The following is a 25678-nucleotide window of genomic DNA, read 5'->3' on the forward strand; positions in this document are numbered from 1 at the left end:
AAGATTATAATGATTACTATTATTACACATTTTCTGAGCCTTTACTCAAAAAAGTTGCAATAATTCAATATGACTAATGAATTCCAACTTAGCCTGTATGAACTCATTATTCAACTTTTATTAGTGTGCATTGAACTGTTTACCTTTTTCTCACAAGATATCAAGATTTCTAATTTGTAGGGTACTTTTGGACGACCAGTTTGCAGGTGATATAGCCTACTAACTTGTTGGAGGTTGCTGGCCATGCATGGATACCCGGGGATGATGTTGCAGCCGTCCGATGTCACTCCAGGCTGAACTTGGGATCCTGATGGTGCCTGTGGATCCATGCTCTCGTTGACCAATGCCTACAATCACCTTTTTAAATGATGTAGGTAGGGTTGATACAGTGGATGAAACTTCGCAATTCTCACCAACCACAGAACGCCATATTAACTTTKTACAAACTATTTATTGAAATAATGAGGAATAGGCTGTATCTAACGATAAGGATCGATCCAATAATGTACATATTTAAAGGGCTTATATGAAATGTTCATTCGAGTGCATCAATTCAATAACTTTATTTAGTGGACTCCAATAACTATGTTCAATGGCACAAGACTGATAAACAAATGTAAATAGGCCTACCAAGAACGTGAAATGTAGGACTATGCTAGGCAATTATGTTTTCTTCTGAACTAGGCCTTGTGGATCATGCAATGTTGAGTGTTATGTTTTATTGGCACCAAATTCTGTAATTTCACAGTAATATTGATTGACTGCAGAAAACCAAACATTGCATGCCCCCTCTCAAAGAACATTTAGCAGTAATCCTCATCATTTACAAATACAGACCGGCTAAACATTTCACCTGCCTACATGGGACACTGCATTCAATGTATTATAACTAATGTGGGTTTATATTGACTGAATAGGGCTGCAAAACACAACAACAAACCAAAACATCATAACCCGTACTTCTGTAACCCTGAGCACCTTTCCACATTTAGACTAGGGCTTTTCTGGTCGCCTCTACAAGGGGTGCATGTTGCACTCCGCTCCGCGCGCTGCGTTTCCAGCACGCGGACCTGCCGCTCTTCTCATTGTTTACCTATGAACCACAGTAAGCAAATGCCATCTGTTTCCCCTGCCGCTGTCATCTGCACCTTTAATTACCTAATAGAGACGACATTAAACTATATATTTTTGACATTCAAACTAATTATCTCGGCAGCTATCTCACACGCATGAAAACTTCATGACAATAAATCACGGGGTGGCGTAGCCTAATATATAAACATTGAGATGGAGTTGATGTCACCTATGGTCAATGTTGAACAAAGTTAGTTGATTAATAGATTGAGGATAAAGCTCAACATGCTAAAAAACGCAGGCACAACAAATTACCTTTTTGGAGGCATTAATCTAACAATAATTAGGCCTGCATTTAGGCTACTAGCCTACAAACATGGACAATTCTTTCGGTCGGAAATATAAATAAGTTGGAAATATAAYAGCTTTGAGTGAGTTAATATGGTAGTTTAATAAAAATATAATTAATGCATGGATAGGCCTACCATGAAACATTTTTATCGGTGTTCTCTCATGGTTTCCAATTAAATGCCCCAGCGCAATTAAAACGTGACTGTGGGCACTTAAGAAATTCAACATTCTTTGAACAGTTCATTAGGCCTATGCTTCAAAAACCCATGAGAGGCTTTCATTTCTTTAAGAAAGGCTACAGATGACTGGGTTTTTACACCATTTTAGGCAGTCACAAAGGGAGTGCTTGACCCAACATATGTAGCAGCATGTTTCTGCTGCCGCAGCACCCTGGTGAGGTATTTGAGCGACCTCTTTCGTWGCTGCTGCCCTGCCTGAGCACGGCTGGACACGGATTGCCTCCCGGGGTCTCCCGATGAAATCGCATAGTCTATTAACAGAGACAGAGGTTAGAGTAGCAGTTATACAAGGTGTAAGAGGCACAGGGTTTGGGAAAACCAGTGCGTATTTACACGCTTCATCTACTCACCAAGTGCTCATTACGTTGTTAACCTCTAGTTCACATGAGGCTCTGGCGATGATGATGGAGTTCAAGCGAATGGTTGCATTTCCTTGAAGACATTGTAGATCACAACCTTGAAATAACTCCAGAAAAAACGTTATATTTATTACTGTAGGTAATAAATGTAAAGCTATATTGCCCACAAATGTATAGGCCCTGAAATAGTTTGGCTATATCAAACCTTACAGGCTACCCCCATAAAAATTGATTAGGTCGATTTTGATATCCAAAACTTGGAAGATGAGGATAGTCTAGTTTACCCATAACTCACGCACTACTCTTGAAAACAATGAGGCCTATAGGCTCAATGGAAGATACTGACATTGCTGTATTTCTCTGAGAATAAGTGGAAGGTCGCAGTTCCTCGGCAAACACTTGAGCCTGAGAGTCCTTCTCTCCCACTCTTGACTGATGGAACAACACGCATTTCTAAACCCCGACATCGCATATGAATTTTTAAGGTCTCTTCGCCAAACCTTTTTCCCACCTCTCAGTGCATGCATCACGCACACATGCACGTACCTTTCTCCAAAGCCCGGCCGTTTCTTCTGCCCTCAAGGCAGGTTGGCAGTGCTTGTCATGACTCACTTTAAATAGAGTGGGCTACAATTATTCAGGAGATTAATTTGATATGTTTCATACGTATGTAGTAGGCTACAATAATGACAGCAGTGTGCATATAAGAATGTCAATAAAARTAATCAAGCTATTAATATACAGCCATTCCACACGTTCAATTGTAAAATGTTTAACACAGTTTTAGAGTAGCCTAAATRTGTGTGTGTGTGTTAGGTACGCACAGCCAATTAAAATGCAGGCTCTATCCTTCCACATCTGCCTCCTTTGCAAACGAATGGCACAGAAAAGAAGGTAGCCTATGAATGGTCGTTCATTGAGATCACAGATGGAGTATGAGTTTTTGCTCGAAATTTGAGAAACACCATTGTCCCCAATCAAAACTCAATGTGTTCGGCTACAATGGTCTGGGCTTTGAGCTCTGCCGCTTCAATTGGCCTTGTTTTTTAAACTTGAAATGTTCAGTACAAAGACTGGCCTCCTAAATGTCACAACCGCGTCGGTTCCAAGTGTGGCTGTCCTCAAGACCTTGTTCAAAAAGAAAAAGAACACAATTATGAAGCAATAATTACTCTGCTTTACTTCGCACGCCACTGCTCCCATTCAAACCCCTTTAGCCCTGTTTAATGCTTTATTCGAGGGCATGATAATCCAAATGCCACAGGTTTAAGTTTTTTCTTTCGCGTTTAACAAAAAATTGCATTTAAATGGATGTGGGAATCGTTCAATAAATGAATGTTCCATGACGTTGCAATTATAGCCTGTTGAATTGTAGCCCTTTAATCAAACCTAACGTTTAGCCGGATGTTATGACTTTATGACCCATAATAACACCATAACAAGTCAATTAAGCGTTCATTTGAGTTTAATCTATTACCAATTTACTACAATTACAAAAATGCAAACATCACCTATAGGCCTGATGGTGAGTGGGCTTTGATCATTATTATTGCCTTATCGTTTATTACAAGAGCTGAAATTATTGACGAGAATTCACAATTGTCAGAATTTCAGCTTTGTAATAAGCTAAAAGGCTGTATTAGACCACACAACGTTTCACATGATGCCAATTTACATGAGGGAAACAAAAACATATTGTCTCCTGTTGTATGCGCCTATATAGTTTATTTTAAAATGCCGYATGGTTGGTTATTCATGCAGTCAGAAATAGGCGATATTAAAATCCCGCTCTGCATAACACCTTTCACTATCTCATGGTTTTAGTGATGGATTAAAAATAACTAAAAACAACATTATAATCGCAAAAGCTGCCGCTCAGTCTCAGTATAGGACATGGCATCATTTATGTGTACCCTGTGGTTTACGGAGACGAATGTTGTAATTATTATATTCTATAAAAATAAAACGTCCTAAAAACGGAACATATTGATAAAGGCCTACAGTCCAAACTAGGCTACAAGAAAACACTAGGCTACAAGACAACAATATMTGTAAATAATAATAATAATTTTATGTTAAACGTAGGAAATTGTAGTTGTGCCTATGTTTGTATTTGCATTCGAAATAAAGTCTAAGTTTTCCAAAATAGTTCTAATTCCCTGTTTAATTTACCTAAAAGGACAACACTTTATAAAAACGCTTTCATTCATTTTATTTTCATAGCCTATAGGCCTACAGACGCGTAATGGTGTCCTCAAGAGGTAAATAAAATAACTTCATTCAATTTGAAGTAAATAAAATAATAATGCGAGAAAGAATAGAACACAACTGATAATTTTTTAAATGATATAAGTTCTCTTAATTTCAATAGAAAACCMGAGTTGAGTTTTATTGCTAGGGGCTCTTGCTTTAATCATATCTTTGAGTGTTTAATTGTCCAATATATAGCATACATGTAGGTCTATAGGCTTTCACCGCATTTAAAATAAATATGTAGGTCACTGATTTGTGTTCTACRTAGCTACTTTATTTATAGTATATATAATATTTGTTTGTTGATTTTTCACAACTATTAACATTTCCATAAGTTTGAAAATCACCACCTTTATACTTGCATGAGCCAAAAGCTAAATTGATTTAAAAAATGAATATAACCTTGGCATTAGGGGTGGGGTATTAGACAATAATGACAGGATCATCATAAGGCTGTTAAAGCGTAATAATCATACATCTTCTGATGCTATGCTGCGTTTTTGACACCTCCATCTCCCTTACTCACTTTCCATCACACACACACTCACTCTCTCTCTTATTGAACAAGAAACCCAGAGAGAAATGAGCCCCCTTTTGTGCCCAACAGTTTAAGCTGCATAGATTGTTTCTTTGGCGCTCATTGAGTGCCAACATCTCTGAGAAAGTAAACGTTGAGTGACCCTCCAGGTTAGTTTAGTCTGGGATCCCTCCATCACTGGGTGAGTGGATTTAAAATGCTGGATGCTGTGGGATCACATCTTACTTCAAAGGAGAGATCACTTGCATCAGGAATTCTGTTCCCTCACTAGGGGCCAACATTCTTGACCCTGGAAGACTGGTTAAACATTATTGAACGCTTCCCTTTTGTTAGGGAATAAAGTCACCACCTGATGTTGCCACCAGTGAATCTGTGCCACAGGAAGCCAGAGAATAAGTCCATTGTCACACAGCCACATTCTCAAAATGTGAGATTTAACAGCGGTGGCTTTACTTAAAGATGAGACTGAGTGACAGCCAGCGTCTTTGGATGTCTCAATCAGTGTGTCTTAAAGGTTGTCCCTCACAGTTTACTGCAGAATTATGCTTGAGAACAGATGTCCTGGGGTCTATAATGGCACCTAAAAACTTAGATCTTTACAGACGTATAATTTAGTGAAGTGGTTTTCATTAACCATGTACACATCAATACATTAACCAACCAATCCTCTGAAATAAAACTCTTTAACAGAACATATTGCAATTCTAGCAGTAAAAAATWAATCAGGTGACAAGTTTGATCAAGTTGAGAGAAAAATATTATCCAATTGACATTTCCGACTGMATCATCATCATTAGTTGCAGCTGTACAAAACAGATGCCCAAGTGCATTAGTGAACCATTCAATGATTGAAACTGTAATATCACACATCAGAGGAGTTGCACAATCCACATAGTTCCCTGGGGAAGAAGGCCTGACAAGAATGATGCACTTGTCTCTTGCTTATGTGAACCCAGCTCATGTTCAATGAAATCCTTACCGTCCAGTGAACTCTCCTCTACCTTAAGCTCTGTTGAGGATTCCATACTTTTACAACCATGATGCTACTCTGGGTTAAAATAAGTAACTCTGTAAACTGGACGTGCCCACTTCTGATATGCAGCAAACTCCTTCAATTAAAAATCTACATTTGACCTTTTTCAACAAGTCAAGAATTGTGGAACCTTAAATTGGGAATGCATGAGGGAAGTTTAACTGTGACAGTTATTAGTTTTGCCAGGGTATCAGGAACAGTCACCAAAATGTCACAAATCAAGAGAACAAATTGAGTGGATAATCTACCAGAGTGATTAATAACCTTAGAAATCTGCAACCATATCCTGTAAATGGCAGACCCTGTTCAGTCTCCGCTGTGAAGTGAACTTGTCACTCCTAGTACTCACCATCCGTTTCTCAAACATTGGAAATAGTAATGACTTGCTAAATCACTTGAATCCGTTTACATATGTAGAATCTTAATTTGAGCCAGTTTGCTACAGCGGGAAAATCATCCTGCAGCAACAGAACATGTGAATTAAGTGGATTATAATTAAATAACATCTTTGTAGAGGTTGAAACATTTTTCGTAAGGGAAAATCAAGTCCRAAATTTTAAATTGTAAATGACAAACTTCAGAAGCCTAAACCTAAAATACACTACACAATTTAAAGTACTCCTGCAACAGGGTGATCAAATTAAGATCCTACACCTGTATCTATGTATAAACCTGGATAATTTAAATGAGGGCTAGAATGCTGTCTCTCTTTTGAGCAGTAGGTTACTGACAGGGTGTGTCAGATCAGGTTGTGAAGGAGACCAACTGACGCATGCTTAGCTCTGTCTCACCAGGCACACACACAGCAGCCTGGGGAAGTCTGACTGAATGAACACATAAAAAATTCAAATTCCTTGCGTGAGAACCAAGAAAGCGGTGGGAATGTTGCAAAGGGCTGAATTTGCCTTTAGGATGGAGAGATTATTTTCCCTCCAAGGGTCAGATGCACACAATATGCCAAGAAGATTAAGATTGTCTGGATTTTCATATTTGCCAATGACCCAATGCACATGCTCCTGTTCTGAAACCCACTGCACATTCTCCTGTTCTGAAACCCACTGCACATTCTCCTGTTCTGAAACCCACTGCACATTCTCCTGTTCTGAAACCCACTGCACATTCTCCTGTTCTGAAACCCACTGCACATTCTCCTGTTCTGAAACCCACTGCACATTYTCCTGTTCTGAAACCCACAGCACGAGGTCCTGTTCCACCTTAATGACTGACCCTCCACTCAAATGAGAAATAAGAATGCCAGAAATAACACCAAATCTATTCTGGTCATTTCATTAGAGGCATGCATTGAGAGTACTAATCCTGATTCCCGAAACCTGCATCTTTTGATAAAAGTTCTCAGTGAAAAATGAGGGCTCTACTGTTGGGCCCACTGTGCCGGCTTAAACTTTGGCTTTTACTGTCAAAAAGAACTCCATTGCAGATGGAGAGATAAGCCTATAAGCTCATTGCTGAACTGAGAAAATTAGCCTTTGTGGCAGATAATACCAGATGTCTGGAAAATATTGCTGTAAAACAAGACAATGAGGCAAATAACTTTTCTTAGGAAAAGCAAACTAGTATTTACCATTTTAGTGGCAATGATAATGTAGTCTTATCCCCTGCCTGGTTTTTACACAGGAAGCTCACCATGTTCGCTAATTGAGTACAGCATGCAGACGTACACAGTTCAGTCAAACACAAAAACTCTTATTTATATCTTTCAGACAGGGACAGCCCATAGCCTACTGGCCAAATAGACAAATGGCATAAATAATATAACAGCTTTAATATGGAATAGAAAGTTTGCTGATGCCTCAATGACAGAAACCCTGAAATCATAATGGGCGCGTTCCACATCTAAGGTGAGGCRACGCAACAACCAACGGTTGCATGCCACGTCATCGTCGACTGACAAATTGCTACATGTGGTTAGCTGACACTTAAAATATTTTTCCAGGCATTGTTAGACCTGTCATGTGTCAGCAACGTCTAAGCATAGGAACGTGCCCAATGTTAAAAATAAAGGCGTAAAATAAATGTAATACTATAAATAATGTGCCAAGTGAAATTTACAAAATGAATAGCCTATCCAGCTCCTCAAAATGTTCCCTGTCAAATCTGTATTAAGATATAACTTAAATTAGAAGGGGAAAAAAACATAATTAAGGCCACAATAATAATATAAAATGTCAACCGACGTGTGTGTCTGTGTGCATTTCAAGAGAGTGCTGGCTCAGACCGATGCATGTTCATATATATTTTATATAATGTATATCAAACTAAAACTAATACAGCATCAAACTTAAAAAGGATCAAGAAAAATAAAGGAGGAACAGTTGGTTGTGGAGCCTTTTGAAATTAAAACCAGGCTGGTCGGAGCAGAGCAGGAGGGGTGCAGATCAGGAACATTGAGCCTCTTTGGCTGCTTGTGATGGTCGGGTTGGATGGGTCCGTCACTGGCTGGGTGCATGGAGGTGCATGGGGGTGGAGGGAGCAAAGAGGGTACAAGCCAAATGCAGGTGGAGATGAGATAGTCCAGCGTTCTCCAGGAAATGTCTCTTTGCTTTTTTTGTTTACTTTATTGAAACACGTCTAAAATAGCAGCCGTACTGTAGTGGGAAGTCCTTGTCCGTGATGCTGTTCTTCTACTCAAAAGTTTATTTTTAATATCCTTGATCATACTGTAAGATTGTGGGCAGAGAAAACCATGACATTGCAATTAAGTGAGGGGCGAAAGAGTTTGGCTGTGTGCTTGTGGTTGCTTCTCTGTGCATACGTGTACACTAGGCATTCATGTATGATGCAGAGGCCGAGAGCAGAGAATCTCACGTGTGGGTTTTGTGGGGGTGTTTGTGTCTGAGTAGTGTACTGTATGTTGTGTATTGTGTGTTTAAGAGTTCACATCTGTGTGAGAGGGTGGTCGGTCTCTGTAGACCCACTGGGACCATGCTAGAGCTCTTCACTACTCTTCCAGCCAGTCCCACCACCACAGCCAGGCAGTCCTACTCTTTAGCTTCCAGGAACAGGGTCTCCTGAGGGAAAAGCTTGGCCTCCAGTAAAGACGAGGCTGGGTCTAGCTGGGTGATCTGCAGAGGAGAAAGAACAAATCGAGAACCATGAGACTAGTTCACATTCATACAGGTTACATGACACAGTCATTACAAGTCTTTGTTCTAGCTTGAGTTGAAAGTGACCTTTCACTGCATGTGTTATCAGGCTTTCATGAAGGGATACTAGCATGCTAGCAGATACCTATAGACTTCCTGTTATTGCGCTAACGGGCATTGGCTCGTGAAACTACCTCTAACTTCCTTCATACTAGACACAGAGACATAAAAATGGTATCCATGAGTTTCTGACTCTGGGGAAGTAGATAAAGGGCCTCTACCAAAACCCCAAAATATTCCTTTAAACTATGGGCCAGGACCCAGTGGCCATGGGCGAAGTGGGTTACGAGTTATGAGAATACATCTATAATAAAACACACTATTTCTTAAATTGGGTCGTTGGAAGATGGTCACCAGAGGACAGTAAATTTCTAATTTGGGTCTCAAGCTGAAACAGTTTAAGAATCACTTGTTTACATGAAAAGTATTCAGTTGCAATGTGCTGATAAAAAAGTAACAWTGATCAACTATTCCAATTCTTAGCATTTATGTCCTTGAACACTTCTTTATGTACCTTGGGATATGTACACAAAAGTCAATGTCCAATGTACGCCATGCAAAGAGATGTACTCTGCGTGAACTAAGTCTCTTCCATCATGTAGACAAGCTGGGACTGAGGMAACAATCTGATCATTTCTGTTGCAGTGTCCAGCATTACATTTCCAAGAGAGATTGATCATTTCTGTTTTTCCATCCAAACGGTTGTAGTTTCTACACGGCCCTGCATTGTACGATGTGTTACGACCATAAAACGAACCACCTTCCCTACTGAGTGAATGAACAAACACAAATACGTAAGGTAGACGGTAATATTAGTGACACACATAGTGTGTATCAATAAGCGCAAAAATAATTAAAATCCAATTTGAGCGCACCAGCAGAGCAAGACCGTAATGATGCATTGCCACCCATAATACAACTAATTTCGTTAGTTTACCCGTGTGTCAACATGGTTATGTTGTTTAACATGAGGCGACCCTGCCTCCTAGCTTATGAGGGTTAATCACTGGGGGTCTCTCGTTACATAGGCCCCTGTCGTCCTCGTCCCCACACCTGGGTCCTCTGTCTTCTGTGACGTGGGGGCCAGGCCAGGACTTATCTGCTGCCTGTGGTTAGACCTCCTATTATGATCACTGGGGTGGTAATTAACTAACAGGCCTCAGACAACCAGCGCAGTAAGGTCAGAGTTTACCTCACACTGATTAGCCCATCCTCACGAAGACAGATTAGGTGGAGAAACACAGCTAGGTAATGTAATGGCTGAGAGACCTTTGAGGAGGCTGAAACATGAGCGCTGAAACCAAGTCAAAACACCCACCTCTCCTCTCACCGTGGAGTCAGAGTTGGCTGTGTAAAGATCCTGACAGATGTGTCTCTCAATCACCGCTCTGGCTGGGGGTGTAATCCATGTAGTTGTAAATTGTCTTGACCGGTTCTCCATTGAAGTAGGATGTATTGTGACTTTTGCTGCCAACAGGCTGATCTACTCCCTGATATAACATCTCATGCTCCTCTTTTCTACCACACAGATATGGTAACAAACCCATTGTCCCCTCAATGAGTCAACTTTCCTAATGAGTCATATTTCCAATGATCATTGAGACATCCAAAACCTAACCTTCAATAGAGCTAGATAAAGTACATCATTTCAAAGCTATGATGCCGGGAGTTCAAAGAGCAAGAATTCATCAGCAAACACTGCTATTCCCAGATGAACAGGGAAATGTCACACCAATGGAGGCTCTTTGTCTTCATCTCCTCATACTAATTTCTTCTGTCATCTGGGCTCTCCGCTCCCCAGTATGACCTGAGGGTGTAAGGCAGCACAGGGAGGGGGTGCCACGGCAACCTACACAACACACCGCAGCGAGGGCAAAGCAAGATGGCTTGCTGCTAACAGCTTACACCCCAACGGGTGAACGCCTTTCTCCCCACCTTTTGCTCAGTATTTCACAAATGCCAGCTATGCAAATGAACCCGACAGGCGTGTTATGACACCACAGCATCAGGTATGAGTAAATGAGGGTTTAGGGAGGATCAGGTGCGGCTGTGTGTGTGTTGGGGGGGGGGGGGGGGGGRTCTGACTCTAAAAAGAAAGTAGAGAAACAAGATGCCACACTGACACAGGAGACAAGCGCTATTGCTGATTGTTTACATTGTTATCCAATTAACAGACCACAAGCATTGAGGCATCCGTCAACAAACAAAGCTGTTGTTTTCCACTCTGCGTCGTGATACCAGCTCCATATTTTCCCTGTCTGGCTCGGCCTAGACTCGATGAATTCTCTTCTCCCCTGACTGACACATACGGCAGCGCATGACACACAAACATATTCATTCCAACATTATTCATGACACGGCTAACAAAACAATCTTATCAAGAACAGCTCTATGATAAAGGCAATGCACAAGCATTAGCATATGTTAGCATAGTAGATAAACCAACTAGGTGTATGACACACAACATGAAAGTCCAGCACAGGTTTGTGAAGGGTCATTTTAAGAGCGTTTTGAAGATTCCGGTTAAATCCGGAGCAGTAGTGTGTTCTCCAGTGCTTGATGATGTTGACAGTGGATAATCCTTTAACCCTATCACACGCACTCATCCTGACAGGCCTCACACAGTGGCCAAACAAATACTGAGCAGAGAGAGATGCCAACTTGCTTGATAGATCCACTACTACTGTAAATGTTGTACATTTGTATGACGTATACATGCAAGGCGCTCATGAAAAAGAGGCCTGGGTCTCAAATGGTATTTCCCTGCTAAATTAAAAGGTTCCATTTAAAAAATAAAAAAAATAAACTACTGTCAAAATAGTCTAATCCCACTGAAAATGTAATCTAAAATCTTTATTTAGGTCTATGGTTAAAAAAACGAAATAAGCATCAYTCATGTACACAACTTATTCAAGTTACACAAGGACTACAGAGATTTCAGTGTGAACATCAATATGTGGGTTGTATAAAGAAAATAAAACAAGATTAATTTCATTCTTACCATCGAACAGAGCTTCCACCCTCCCTCTGCAAGTATATGTTTGAGGGATTACATTTCTAGATTTTATTTGAGATCATGTTGGATCTCAACTTCCAATCTCTAGTGAAGAACTACCGTAGTAGGAACATTTTGGCAAATTTATATGCGTTAGAGACAATCTGCTCTTACATCTCAGAAAATAATTGATTAACTCCATGTTATTGTCTTAAGTTAAACATGAGGAAATCATAACACTGAACATAATTAAACACTTGAAGTTAAAATAAATATTTCAAACCACTTCATTAGTATGTTGATAACTTGAGTGAAAAGATAAAAACACCCGTCTCAAGATGTCCGTTTCCAACATAATTAAACATGCAGCTGAAATAACGCATTTTTAATTAAGCCATTTGGGTTCTGTCAATTAAAACCAAATAGCTTGTCTGTTTTAAAGTTGTGTTGTCAAGTGTTTATTCGGCCAATTACAAAAGCAGTGGGAGACCATTATGTGCTTCCAGGAACGATGGCAACACGTAGAGCCGGGGCGTGAACAGCCCACTTCAAAGAGGGACGCCGTGCGGCCTGGAGGAGGGAGGGAGGACCGGAGGGTGAAAGGGGGGACTGCCGTTACCTAGGGGAACAGGCCTTGAGCTTTTAACTTCTCTTGAAGAGGAAGCACTCTGCTCCCACAAGCGCTATATGCTGCATAGAGCAGAGCCAACACAAACACAGTTCAGAAAGTGTGAGACTGAGTACAGTATGCATGTACAGCACTGTGAGGCAGAGGTGTGATAAGTCAGAGAGCTACTGGAATCAGAGCAAATCCTACATGGAGCTTTCGAGCTATACCCCACAGTCATATAGGTGGGAGAGGATATTGTAGAAAGAGTTTTGGGTTAAGAGTATGTATTTTGGGACTATATCAATAAAACTGCCATTTTCTTCCTGTGCACTTCACTGTTTCAGACTTGAAACGAACCAACTGGTGCAGCTTTGATGTCCATTTCAGTTGGACACGAGGATCATTTCATTGCACGGTATATTTTTTCCTCAGCTAGAGTTTTGTCTAAATCATCCTACACATTGGCACTGTTCATTATTTTATTTTCAGAAACCTGGAACATCAATTAGGGTAAGGTAAAACCTGGCACAAAGTACAGCATCACAACGTGAAGAAAAATATAACGTGTAGACAATGTTTTGGTATCTAAAACCTGTTGGGTCTACTGAGCTAGGTTAACTCATGACTGGAAAAATGTACAGCTGCGTTTGCACAGGCAGCCCAATTCTGATCTTTTTTTCCACCAATTGGTCTTTTGATCACATCAGATCTTTTCACATCAAATCTTTTTCAGAGCTGATTAGTGAACAGACCAATTCGTGAAAAAAATATCAGAATTGGGCTGCCTGTGTAAACGTAGCCAGCCTAAGTAGCTAGACCACATGGTGCTGGTGAGTGTGAAGAGAAATGTTGAAGCCAAGACCAAAAATGAAACTTCCCCAATAACAAACAAGCAGCCAAAGAAACCAATGTATAAAGTCAGCAACACATTTTCTTTTCTTTCGGTTTAATCATCTTGCACTAAATTGATTTCTTATTGCTGGCAATTCTCTTGTCATGCATGGGAAGTAAGGAGAGATGAAGTTTAAACATTTGTGGTGCATTACAAATGCAATAGTGGTACATCCACTAATCCGAGCAGAGCAACAGTGGGAGCGTCTGGAGGAGATTGAGGCTCATTTTAATTAGAGAGGAGAGCTGGAAGATTAGACGGACTGGGAACAGTGTTCCGATGCACAAACATACACTGGCACATTCTGCTAGGCTGACTCCCAAATTACACCATATTTCCTATGTAGTGCCCTACTTTTGACCAGGGCCAATGGGGCTCTAGTCAAAAGTAGTGCATGATATAGAGAACAGGGTGCCATTTGGGACACAGAATAAACTCTACTTTCTTCTCCTCTGCCTCACATCTACTGGAATTTCACTGGAGATTAAGACACATTTTTATCTTTGTCTAATACTCTTGTTTACTTTCTCTTTGGTTTTAATTCTGAAGACAAAACTGTGAATCCTTGGATTTTAAAGTGTGCCTAAGTTGTGAATAAGGCATATACAGTGCCTTCGGAAAGTATTCAGACCCCTTGACTTTTTCCACATTCTGTTACGTTACAGCCTCATTCTAAAATTGATTAAATAGTTTATTTTCCACCTCAATCTACAAACAATACTCCACAATGGCAAAGCGAAAAGTTTAGTTTGTGTGCAAATGTATAAAAAAAACACACAAAAAACAGAAATAGCTTATTTACATAGGCATTCAGACCCTTTGCTATGAGACTCGAAATTGAGTTCAGGTATATCCTGTTTCCATTGATTATCGTTGAGATGTTTCTAAAACTTGATTGGAATCCACCTGTGGACTTGGAAAGGCTGTCTATTAAAAACCTGTCTATTAAAAGGTTCCACAGTTGACAGCGCATGTCAGAACATAAACCAAGCCATGAGGTCGAAGGAATTGTCCGTAGAGCTCCGAGACAGGATTGTGTCGAGGCACAGATCTGGGGAAGGGTACCAAAAACACAGTAGCCTCCAAGTACCCGATGGTAAATCTGACAGCAGTTGAGTTCCTCTGTGGAGATGGGAGAACCTTCCAGAAGGACAACCATCTCTGCAGCACTCATCCAATCAGGCCTTTATGGTCGAGTGGCCAGACGGAAGCCACTCCTCAGTAAAAGGCACAAGACACCTAAAGACTCTTAGACCATGAGAAACAAGATTATCTGCTCTGATGAAAGCAAGATTGAACTCTTTGGCCTGAATGCCAAGCRTCACGTCTGGAGGAAACCTGGCACCATCCCTACGGTGAAGCATGGTGGCGGCAGCATCAGGCTGTGGGGATGGGAGACTAGTCAGGATAGAGGAAAAGATGAACGGAGCAAAGTACAGAGAGATCCCATGATGAGAACCTGCTCCAGAGCACTTAGGACCTCAGACTGGGGCAAAGGGTCACCTTCCAACAGGACAACGACCTTAAGCAMACAGCCAAGACAACGCAGTAGTGGCTTTGGGACAAGTCTCTGAATGTCCTTGAGTGGCCGAGGCAGAGCCCGGACTTGAAACAGATCGATCATCTCTAGAGAGATCTGAAAATAGCTGTGCAGCGACGCGACCCATCCAACCTGACAGAGCTTGAGAGGATCTGCAGAGAAGAAGACTCGAGGCTGTAGTCGCTGCTAAAGGTGCTTCAACAAAGTACTGAGTAAAGGGTCTGAATACTTTTGTAAGTGATATTTCCATTTGATATTTTTTTATAAATTGGCAACAATTTCTAAAACCTGTTTTTGCTTTGTCAATATGAAGTATTGTGTGTAGATTGATGGGGGACGACGACAATTGAATCCATTTTAGACTAAGGCTGTAACGTAACAAAATGTGGAAAAATTCAAGACGTCTGAATACTTTCCGAATGCACTAGGCACTACATAACCAAAAGTATGTGGACACCTGCTCGTCGAACGTCTCATTCCAAATTCATCGGCATTAATATGGAGTAGGTTCCCCCTTTGCTGCTATAACAGTGTCCACTCTTCTGGAAAGACTTTCCACTAGATGTTSGAACATTGCTGCAAGAGTATTAGTGAAGGCCGGCACTGATGTTGGGCGAGTAGGCCTGGCTCGCAGTCGGCGTTCCAATTCATCCCAAAGKTGTTCGATGGGGTTGAGGTCAGGGTTCTGCGCAGGACAGGCAAGTTTTTCCACACCAATCTCAACAAACCATTTCTGTATGGACCTCGCTTTGCACATGGGGGCACTGTCATGCTGAAACAGGAAAGGACCTTCCCCAAACTGTTGCCACAAAGTTGGAAGCACAGAATCAACTAGAATGTCATTGCATGCTGTAGCATTACGATTTCCCTTCACTGGAACTAAGGAGTCTGAACCATGAAACACAGCCCCAGACCATTATTCCTCCTCCACCAAACTTTACAGTTAGCACTATGCATTGAGGCAGGTAGCGTTCTCCTGGAATCCGCCAAACGCAGATTCGTCCGTTGGACTGCCAGATGGTGAMGCGTGATTCATCACTTCCACTGCTCCAGAGTCCAAAGGTGGCGAGCTTTACACCACTCCAGCCAACACTTCGCATCGAGTATTGTGATCTTTGGCTTGTGTGCGGCTGCTCGGCCATGTAAACCCATTTCATGAAGCTCCCGACAAACAGTTATTGTGCTGGCATTGCTTCCAGAGGCAGTTATGAACTCGGGAGTGAGTGTTGCAACCGAGGACAGACGATTTTTTACGTGCTACAGCATTCGGCAGTCCCGTTGTGTGAGCTTGTGCGGCCTACCACTTTGCGGCTGAGCCGTTGTTGCTCCTAGACGTCTCCACGTCACAATAACAGCACTTACAGTTGACCAGGGCAGCTCTAGCAGGGCAGAAATTGGACGAACTGACCTGTTGGAAAGGTGGCATCCTATGACGGTGCCACGTTGAAAGTCACTGAGTTCTTCAGTAAGGCCATTCTACTGCCAATGTTTGTCTATGAAGATTGCATGGCTGTGTGCTCGATTTCATACATCTGTCAGCAACAGGTGTGGCTGAATTAGCCAAATCCACTAATTTGAAGGGGTGTCCACATACTTATAAAAAAGTATGTGGACATCCARCCAACTTGACAACTGTGGGAATAATTGGTGTCAACATGGGCCAGCATCCCTKTGGAACGCTTTCGACAMCTCGTAGAGTCCATGCCCCGACAAATTGAGGCTTTTTCTGAGMGYAAAAGGGGTTGCAACTCAATATTTGGAAGGTGTTCCTAATGTTTAGAATATATATTACAGGCTCAAAATGGCTAGAAACAAAGTACTTTCTTCTGAAACTCGTCAGTCTATTCTTGTTCTGAGAAATGAAWTGAATTCCATGTGAGAAATTGCCACTGGTGTTTTGCGGGTACTATTTAATGAAGCTGCCAGTGGAGGACTTGTGAGGTGTCTGTTTCTCAAACTAGACACTAATGTAGTTGTCCTCTTGGTCAGCTGTGCACCGGGGCTTCCCACTCCTCTTTCTATTCTGGTTAGAGGCAGTTTGCGCTGTTCTGTAAAGGGAGTAGTACACAGCGTACGAGATCTTCAGTTTCTTGGCAATTTCACTCATGGAATAGCCTTCATATCTCAGAACAAGAATAGACTGACCAGTTTCAGAAGAAAGTAATTTGTTTCTGGCCATTTTGAGCCTGTAATCGAAACCACAAATGCTGATACTCCAGATACTCAACTTGTCTAAAGAAGGACTGTTTTATTGCTTCTTTAAATCAGCACAACAGCTTTCAGCTGTGCTAACATAATTGCAAAAGGGGTTTCTAATTATCAATTAGACTTTTAAAATTATAAACTTGGATTAGCTAACAACGTGCCATTGGAACACAGGAGTGATGGTTGCTGATAATGGGCCTCTGTACACCAATGTAGATATTCCATTTAAAAATAAATCAGCCGTTTCCAATAGTCATTTACAACATTAACACTATTTCTGATCAATTTGATGTTATTTTAATGGCTTTTCTTTAAAAAACAAGGACATTTCTAAGTGACCCCAAACTTTTGAACAGTAGTGTGTGTGTGTGTGTTTATATATATTCTAAACATTAGGAACACCTTCCTAATATTGAGTTGCAACCCCTTTTGCTCTCAGAAAAAGCCTCAATTCGTTGGGGCATGGACTCTACAAGGTGTCGAAAGCGTTCCACAGGGATGCTGACCCATGTTGACACCAATTATTCCCACAGTTGTGTCAAGTTGGCTGGATGTCCTATGGTTGGGGGACCATTGTTGATACACACGGGAAACTGTTGAGCATGAAAAACCCAGTAGCATTGCAGTTCTTGACACAAACCGGTACGTCTGGCACCTAACTACCATACCCTGTGTTCAAAGGCACTTAAATATTTTGTCTTACCCATTCACCCTCTGAATGGCACACACACACACACAATCCATGTCTCAATTATCTCAAGGCTTAAAATCCTTCTTTAACCTGTCCCCTACCCTTCACCCACACTGATTGAAGTGGATTTAACAAGTGACATCAATAAGGGATCAAAGCTTTCACCTGGTCAGTTTATGTCATGGAAAGAGCAGGTGCCCTTAATGTTTCGTACACTCAGTGTATGTGCCTGTACATTTTTTATGTGTATAGTGTGTGTGTGTGTGTGTGTGTGTGTGAGAGAGAGTTAGGGAGAGAAAAGTGTTTGTACTCCCATGTTCCCTACAGACCAGGATAGCAGGGTGTCTGGGCAGGCCCACACACACACACAAATGGAAATCCTATTTTGTTTCCACCGCTCCAATTAAGCAGGTAGTTAAAACTGTGCTCATTAGCTACCTGCCACAGCACAGAGCAGAGCGTGGGCACCAGCTCTAATTACTTGGAGAACTCCGGTCGGTGCTGCGCCGTACACCACGGCTGAGGAGAATACTGCTGACTGTATTGTATCCTAAGTAGCCAGTGCTCTTTTGTGCATGTGCACTGGCTCCTAATTAATATTCATCAAATTAGAAATGCACTTGTGGATAGAAGCAAAAACACACTTGCGTGTGAACGCATGCACACGCATGAAAAACACACTTCTCATTAGCCCACCATGGCTTTTAATTCTACAGCAATCCTCTAACTATCTGAACAGTCACACTCTCTGGGCACTAGGGATAGAGATGAGCAACAAACTCGAGCCACTTGCCGGGATGAGCCAATTATTACTGTGGATTTCTCCTGCAGAGATGTTACATTACATTCAGGACCACTGAGCATTCTGCTGAGTTGATGATGACAGCTCAGTACCTGTAGTTAGGGAGCTGCAGGCACTGAGCAAAGAAAGCTAAACAGAGTTAAATGTTAGTCATTATAGACCATGGTTCTATCTTGTTATAAAGCCTCTAAATTGATGTGTTTACTGCAGTGTTTGAAGGCTGTACTCACGTTTCTGCGGGGGAAGGTGGTGAGCAGTTTGAAGCCCTCCCAGGGGTAGCCCTTGGAGGCCACAAAGTCAAAGAGGACCTGCAGCTTGGTGCTGCCCAGGAAGCGCCGCACCAGGAACTCTCCACTGGGGGTTCGGATACGCAGCTTGCTAATTGGCTCTCCTCCCTCCTCCGCAGGCTCTGGCGGCAGGGCGTGCTCCAATGAGAGGCGGATGGCCTGGACAAAGGGGAGGGACAAAGAGTTAGGTAGTTAGGTACGGAAGGCCATGATTATTCGAAGTTGGACAATATGATCATTGTAGGTGTGATTTATTTGCTTACAATACACCTACTTAAATGTTAAGATATAAATACTGGGTTGATTTTGTAACTGTTTAATAAATTGTGGTAGAAATGGGCACGCAAACTACTAATTACGAGACAACATATGGATTCAGAGTAATTTATAAGGCATCGAATCCTCTGACCTGTTCTTCCAAAACATGTAGGCTAGTCTTTGCCTCTCCTCCATTAAGACATACAGTACAACGCTGACTCGTGTCGAGGTAGATTAGATAGCGGCCCAGAACAAAAAGGCTAGCCTCATCAACAGCAGAGAAATTAATCAGGTCTCCAGTGTCACAGAGCAGGACCTGTGGCTTTCGCGGGCTCTTTCCCTCCAGCTTGTTGTTCCTGTTTTGACAGTGGGTAGCATATGCTGTGACAACACACGGCAGCTTTATTTACCAACCATAATGCAATTATATTTCATAAAAGTGTACAACAGTAGTTCATTAGCAGCTCCAAGCATTGAGTGGGCGCGTGCCGGAGGCTCTCCCCCAGGTAGGGGCCTGGTAAAGGGGCCCCTAGGGCCCCCTGCAGCACACAGATCTGTGGCGTCTGAAGCCACACGCCTCACTCAGAGTCCGCTCCACACAAAGAGCACTCAGGAGCATCACCGCTCACCGCCAAAACCCCCCCAGAAAAACACCACCACAGGAGTGGGCCGGGAGGGGGAGGGGGGCAATGCATGCACCTGACAGGAGCACCATGGGGCTCCTGGATGTGTTAAATAATGACATCACCACTCCCMCCCTCTGCCTCTCTCACTCTGCCTACCTCTTCCATTCACCTCCCTCTCCACACAAAGACACAGAATGCATTCCCCTTGTCCTCGTGTGTTTACTGTGGTGTTTGTTTTCCTGCAGCCTGCGGGGTATTGTGGCGGGTGGTGCAGGGCACAAACAAACGTAGACGCGCGGCAGACTGGAGGGTTCTGGGCCCAGATTCACAAAACCTTGTTWAAAAGCAATTTCTTCTTAACTTCCTTTTATCCCCCTCTTAACTATGGATTTAAGAAGTTAAGCAAAGTTGCTATTCCTCAAAAAGGTTATTTCTTATGTTTCTCCTTAAGAAAAAAGTTCATCTTAAACTCAAGGCAGTGAGAGAAAAAGCTCATGAAAGCAATTGAACATTCACTCAAACTTCATCCGAATGTTTCAGTATTGATTATTTTAAACCCAATAACATGTTTAAGAACAGTAAATCTCAGTAAGAAATATGCTAACATGATTGTCATTGCTAGCTAGAAAGCTAGCTAAAATGGTTGCCTAGCAACAAACATCTTAAGAAGATTTGTTAGAAGATAATCATTAAATCTTAAGATACTGTTGAGGAATTGCACTTACGAACTTCTTTTATTATTTTTTCTACTTAAGAAACTTAAGTTTTTGCATAAGAAGTGTTTTGTGAATCTGGGCCCTGGTCTGTGCGTAGGCCAGGGAGGGAGTGAGTAGCTGGCTGAGTGGCTGGCTAGGTGCTTGGCTGGGCTCCAGGTGTGGGACACCATGCTGCCTTGTTTACTCACACACAATGTCAGAGAAATGAGGCGTTGGCACAACCAGGGGTAAGCAGCACACAGCTCTGAACAGTTGGGACAGCTGTTGTCCTTCCTCCACACGCCATACAGACAGACAGACTCCACTTAATCTCTTCCATCTTTCTACCCGACGACCAACAGTAGTAGTAGCGGGCGATAGAACGAAACAATCTGGAACTAGATCTGTGTTTTGAACTCCAGCTTTGTTGAAACACAGATGTTCCGGTGCCAGATACTCTTGAGTGATGACTCATGAAGTTCTGATGCATGTACAAACTGTATGTAATACTGATGTATAGCTAGATGTAATCTATGAAGATGTACAACCTGTTAAAAGACTGTCATACACAATCTTGGCACAGACAGAGACCTCCCTTTACCTCACCACTGTTGTATGTGATCATGGTTGTGGTATGTGTGTTGTTGTGCGTCTTCCTCCAGGTTGTTTGCCCCCCTCTTGTCCCTGAGGCTTCATTAGTGACTCCACTAGTGTCTCTAAGTCTCCACTGTCATCATTAAACACACCCTCCTGCCTGCCTCACACTTGACCAGGCAGACACACAACCAGATTCGTGAAACGCATCAGTCGACAGGCTGAAAATACACCTGATACAATCACACACAGGTCAAGTCAAAAAATAAAATGTCTATGTTTGCCCCTGTTTTAGCCTTTAGGGCCACAATAAGGTACCTGCATTTTGCATTTATTAAGGATCCCCATTAGCTGCTGCTACTCTTCCTGATATCCAAATAAGATTAAGGCAAWTAGAGAAAAAAATATACAACACATTATTACACCGATACATATCTACAATACAAAATGTATAAAACCGCAATACAACTATATTACAACGTTACAATGCACGTGTGTGTAGAGTGCGTGTGTTAGCGTGCGTGTGCGTCTCTTTCCAGTCCGCGTTGTTCGATAGGTTGCAGTTTTATCTGTTTATAAAAAGCCCCGGTAAGCCTGTCTGAGGTATATACTGCAAGTACATACTACATGTAAACAAGAGAGGGGCCATTGAGTACGTTTACAAGCATACTAATCAATCGATATTAAACTGATTATGGCAGTAGGCCGAGCATGGAAATAGTCATGTAAACACCTTACTCTACTTATCTTAAAATCGGCCTAAGGTCAAAATAAATGCAAGCATATACCAATTTAAACACCTGATTTCCTGAGCAATCTTTCGAATCATTAGGACCTGCTTAAATCGGCKTTCCAGCAGTCCATTTGATCTGCACATGTGCCAGCAACAGCAGCGCAAGCCTCCCTCTTACGCACGAGTTTAGTGAGTTCTGAAAAACTGATAGTATGCATCTTAGAAATTGTTTTCACATACAAATTTTACATGTCCGAACTAAGAATCAAATGTACTTCGCAAAAATAACATGGTCAATGTGGTATAATTATTATTTTCATTGGTCGATTTTCTGCATTAAATCAAAAGTCCCATCAAGTAGCCTGATTTCAGATGTGTCCATATAAACAGGATTATCAGGGAAATCCTTCTTCTTTCAAAGCATGTAAATGTTTTAAACAAACTATTGCATTAATCTGACTAACCACCATAATCATATTATTGTGTGCATGGAACCGTGCTCATTGCTGGGTATCATGTTGCTGAATATCTACACTTGTTGGATACAAGCAGTGTGTTGGCGGAGAAGAAACCATGGCAATGGGCTAGAGGACTACAGTGATATAATTAAGACTGGACAGACAGGGCTTTTGTCCGGGGCTGTTTAACTAATGTGACAAATCATCTCAGATAGCTGGTTCACCTGATCCCTGCTGGCTGTAGAGTTTGCTGCTGAGTAAATAGCCAATCAGCTGGCTAAAAGGAGCTATAACTACAGCATTCACAAATGCGTTCCCACTGCCATAATTGTTTTTCTTTGTCCCACCGTGCTTTGTACTCCCGCTTTTGTTCACTTGGTTTCAATATGAGCTTGTGTGTTGTAGGGCATTTGAACAGGACAATAACATCTCTGTATGACAAGCTTAACAGGGATAGGCCTTACTGTACACACTAGAGTTTAGTASATGTTGCTCTGTGTCTCTGACCCCACCACAGGGATCACATGCTAGTATAAACTCCACAAACAAAAGATATGGAAATGTCTGATATGCAACAAGGAACAGACTGAAATATCAATGTTTAAAAAACAAACTAACCATGTGTTTTCAGTGTTACAACAATATCTAAGTGGKACATTATTTCTCTAAACAAACATTATGAGATATGGTTCATGTTCTCACCTCCTTCTCATCATCTGCTTCTTTCTGGATCTGTTGCAGGCGAAGCTGTTCTGCCTGCTCTCTCTCCTGTGCTTCTCTCTGAAAAAACAAATATATTTTTATTAATCCAGCCATTCAAAGTCAAAACATTATGAACAGTGATCAAGCAATCAATAATGTGGCTGTTAACAGGTTTACTGGGCAAATTCACAATAACCATTTACAACACCCTGCATTGGCCACAATCATAACATGATTATAAAAGGGTATATACTTTATACTTGTGTTCTGTATAATATTTCACTTGAGGATAATGCTAAAATGGATCTTCAAAAACCCTCAAACATCTATCTGATGAGAATGGATCCATGTCATTGTGTTGTGGGTTTTCGAGTTGATGACCAACCTTTTTACGGTCAGCCTCTAAAGATAGTTGGTAGGCCTCATCCTGCTCCCTCTTCACCATTTCCCTGGCTTCACGTTCATCCTGGATAGAGAGAAAGAGACCAGGTCAGAAAAGAAGACAAATATCTTAAAGTTATGAGCGAAACAAACACCAATAAAAGCTGTTAAAATACAAAGTTGCTTTCTCCCTCTGCCACATGTAATATTGTGCTGTGTTGAATAGCTGTGACTCTGGGCAGCAGAGCAGCAGGAATTGGAGTAGAGCTGAATGAGAGAACCGAATGCTTTCTGTCARACACAAGGTTTGAAAGAGTATCATGTGGGAGTAGGGAATCTATTCGGGCCTTGACTTCCTTAACAGACCGGAGGGCTCTTTTCTTTTCCCTCAGAGCTCCTGTTTGTACAGGGGCAGACTGCTGCTTTTCTACCTGCTGTGTGTAAGAGGCTTTCTAAAGCAGAGAAAAATAACTGTTTCCATTGTGTCAGCACTGGCATTTGTTTTGGAGCTTGGGAGACTACATTTTCTTTTCTGAACGCTGGACTTTGTGTCAAAGATGTGAAAAGGTGACGCTATTGTAATTTGTGGGGTTTATGCGCTGGRCAGGGGGAAGTGGTCAGCTGTCGTATTGAAGTCTGAAAATGAAGAGGATACATTTTCCCCTTTATCCTACAGACACTGTAGTAGCAGGGTTGAGTACAAAATAATAATGGATCACTTATTGTAAACGCAGTCGTCCAGTCACAAAATAACAGTTACTGTAAATGATTACGCTCTTTATTGTGCTCATTACCTTTGATGAAATATCATGAAACAAACAAAATAAAACTATGGTTTAACTGTTGAGGTACCACTCAACAATGAACAAGACATGGTGCCTTCAATTATCTACAGAGTATTGTATGGTGTACAATACAACTACTTTGTATCTGAAAGTAAAAGCGATCAAAAGGATTACACTATAACACATTGAATGTTTTCCTGCTGATGAACACATCATTTGCAGTTAAAATAACTAACTAAACAGACAACCACAAGTAGACGTGGYTGAAGCAGTGAAGGTTGCTGTAATGTGTGTGAAAGTATCTTTTTGGCTCTGCTCCTGTCTACCTCCCAGGCACGTCAGTCAGTGAGGAATGTGAGTGTGATGTTGGCAGATGTCTGTAGTGTCTGGGTCTGTCCACAGAGGAGTGGGAGAGCAGATCAGGACAGCCACAGATAGTGAATAGGTGTGAGTTCAAAGCAGTCTGGGGCAGCAACGCTGGCAATGGGGCGACCAYCAGGTACAGGAACAAGTCATTCCGGCCTGGGATGGGAGACGTGGTGGAGGCTTTGGGTTCACGTCAGAGTACAGCAACACCCTGAAAGCTTACTCCCATTGAAGAGAGTAAAAGTAGAGGTATCGGGGCGAAATGTACATAATGGGTTCTATTTCAACACACCTAACGCAACGGTAAATCTTAGTGCTGGAGGTAGAGTTACCGGTTCAGGGGTGTGTCAGAAATATTTTTGCTATTTTCACAACAGTAATTATGGGCGCAGTAGCGAGAAAGGACTAGGTTTTGATTAATAAACAAGTTGTGGGTGTGTCGAGGCTTGGCCCCTCACTGGCCAATCAGAACGTGCTCCATTGCTAAATATGTGGTTGCTTCAAGTTGTGTATTTACGGTCCAATGCATTGCATTGTCATCGACTCTAAAATCGAATGTTAGTCCGTTACAAGCCAGTTCGTTAAATAGCATTGTCCATATTGTTCTAATTGCATTGCTTCATTACATAAATACATGGTTAAACATAGGCTACAGCAATCACAGGGGCTAGGCCTACTGTAAACTGCAGTCTGGACATGGACATGCCAAACATAGTCAATAAGCAAGATTAGATTCACTATGCTATTGATAAGGCCTAAAAAGAATGCATAATTCTAATCAAATTCTAATAAAACAAGGCTGTGTGTATAAATACAGTTACAGGCACCATAATTGCTCCCCGTGGGCATATAATACAGACAAGGCAACTTAGACTACGGAGGGTTTTACACATCCAAACGTTTCACAGGAGCTGGACAAAGATCCAATAAAAAGAGAAAGGGAAATGGCATTTGAAATGGCATTTTATTCAAGCCATGTACATTCTCAAACTTATTCACCGTTCATGGGTTGTTGTAAATCCAATTAACCAAAAACAATCTGTTTCT

At 41.7% G+C, this 25678-nt stretch overlaps 1 protein-coding gene across 2 annotated transcripts in view; it reads right to left on the bottom strand.

The window, feature by feature from the left end:
- Nucleotides 1–7535: 7535 nt before the first annotated feature.
- Nucleotides 7536–25678, bottom strand: part of LOC111972200 (FAS-associated factor 1) — an 85917-nt gene continuing 67774 nt past the window's right edge. For both annotated transcript variants that reach the window (XM_023999112.3, XM_023999111.2), the window contains exons 16-19: nt 23485–23565; nt 23100–23177; nt 18977–19192; nt 7536–8930 (exon numbers count right to left, since the gene is read on the bottom strand). In XM_023999112.3, coding sequence (XP_023854880.1) covers nt 8847–8930; nt 18977–19192; nt 23100–23177; nt 23485–23565 — 459 coding nt within the window. In that variant the 3' untranslated portion in view covers nt 7536–8846. The remainder of the gene's footprint in view (nt 8931–18976; nt 19193–23099; nt 23178–23484; nt 23566–25678) is intronic.

This window comes from Salvelinus sp. IW2-2015, linkage group LG13, assembly GCF_002910315.2.
Source record: "Salvelinus sp. IW2-2015 linkage group LG13, ASM291031v2, whole genome shotgun sequence".
Lineage (NCBI taxonomy): Eukaryota > Metazoa > Chordata > Actinopteri > Salmoniformes > Salmonidae > Salvelinus > Salvelinus sp. IW2-2015.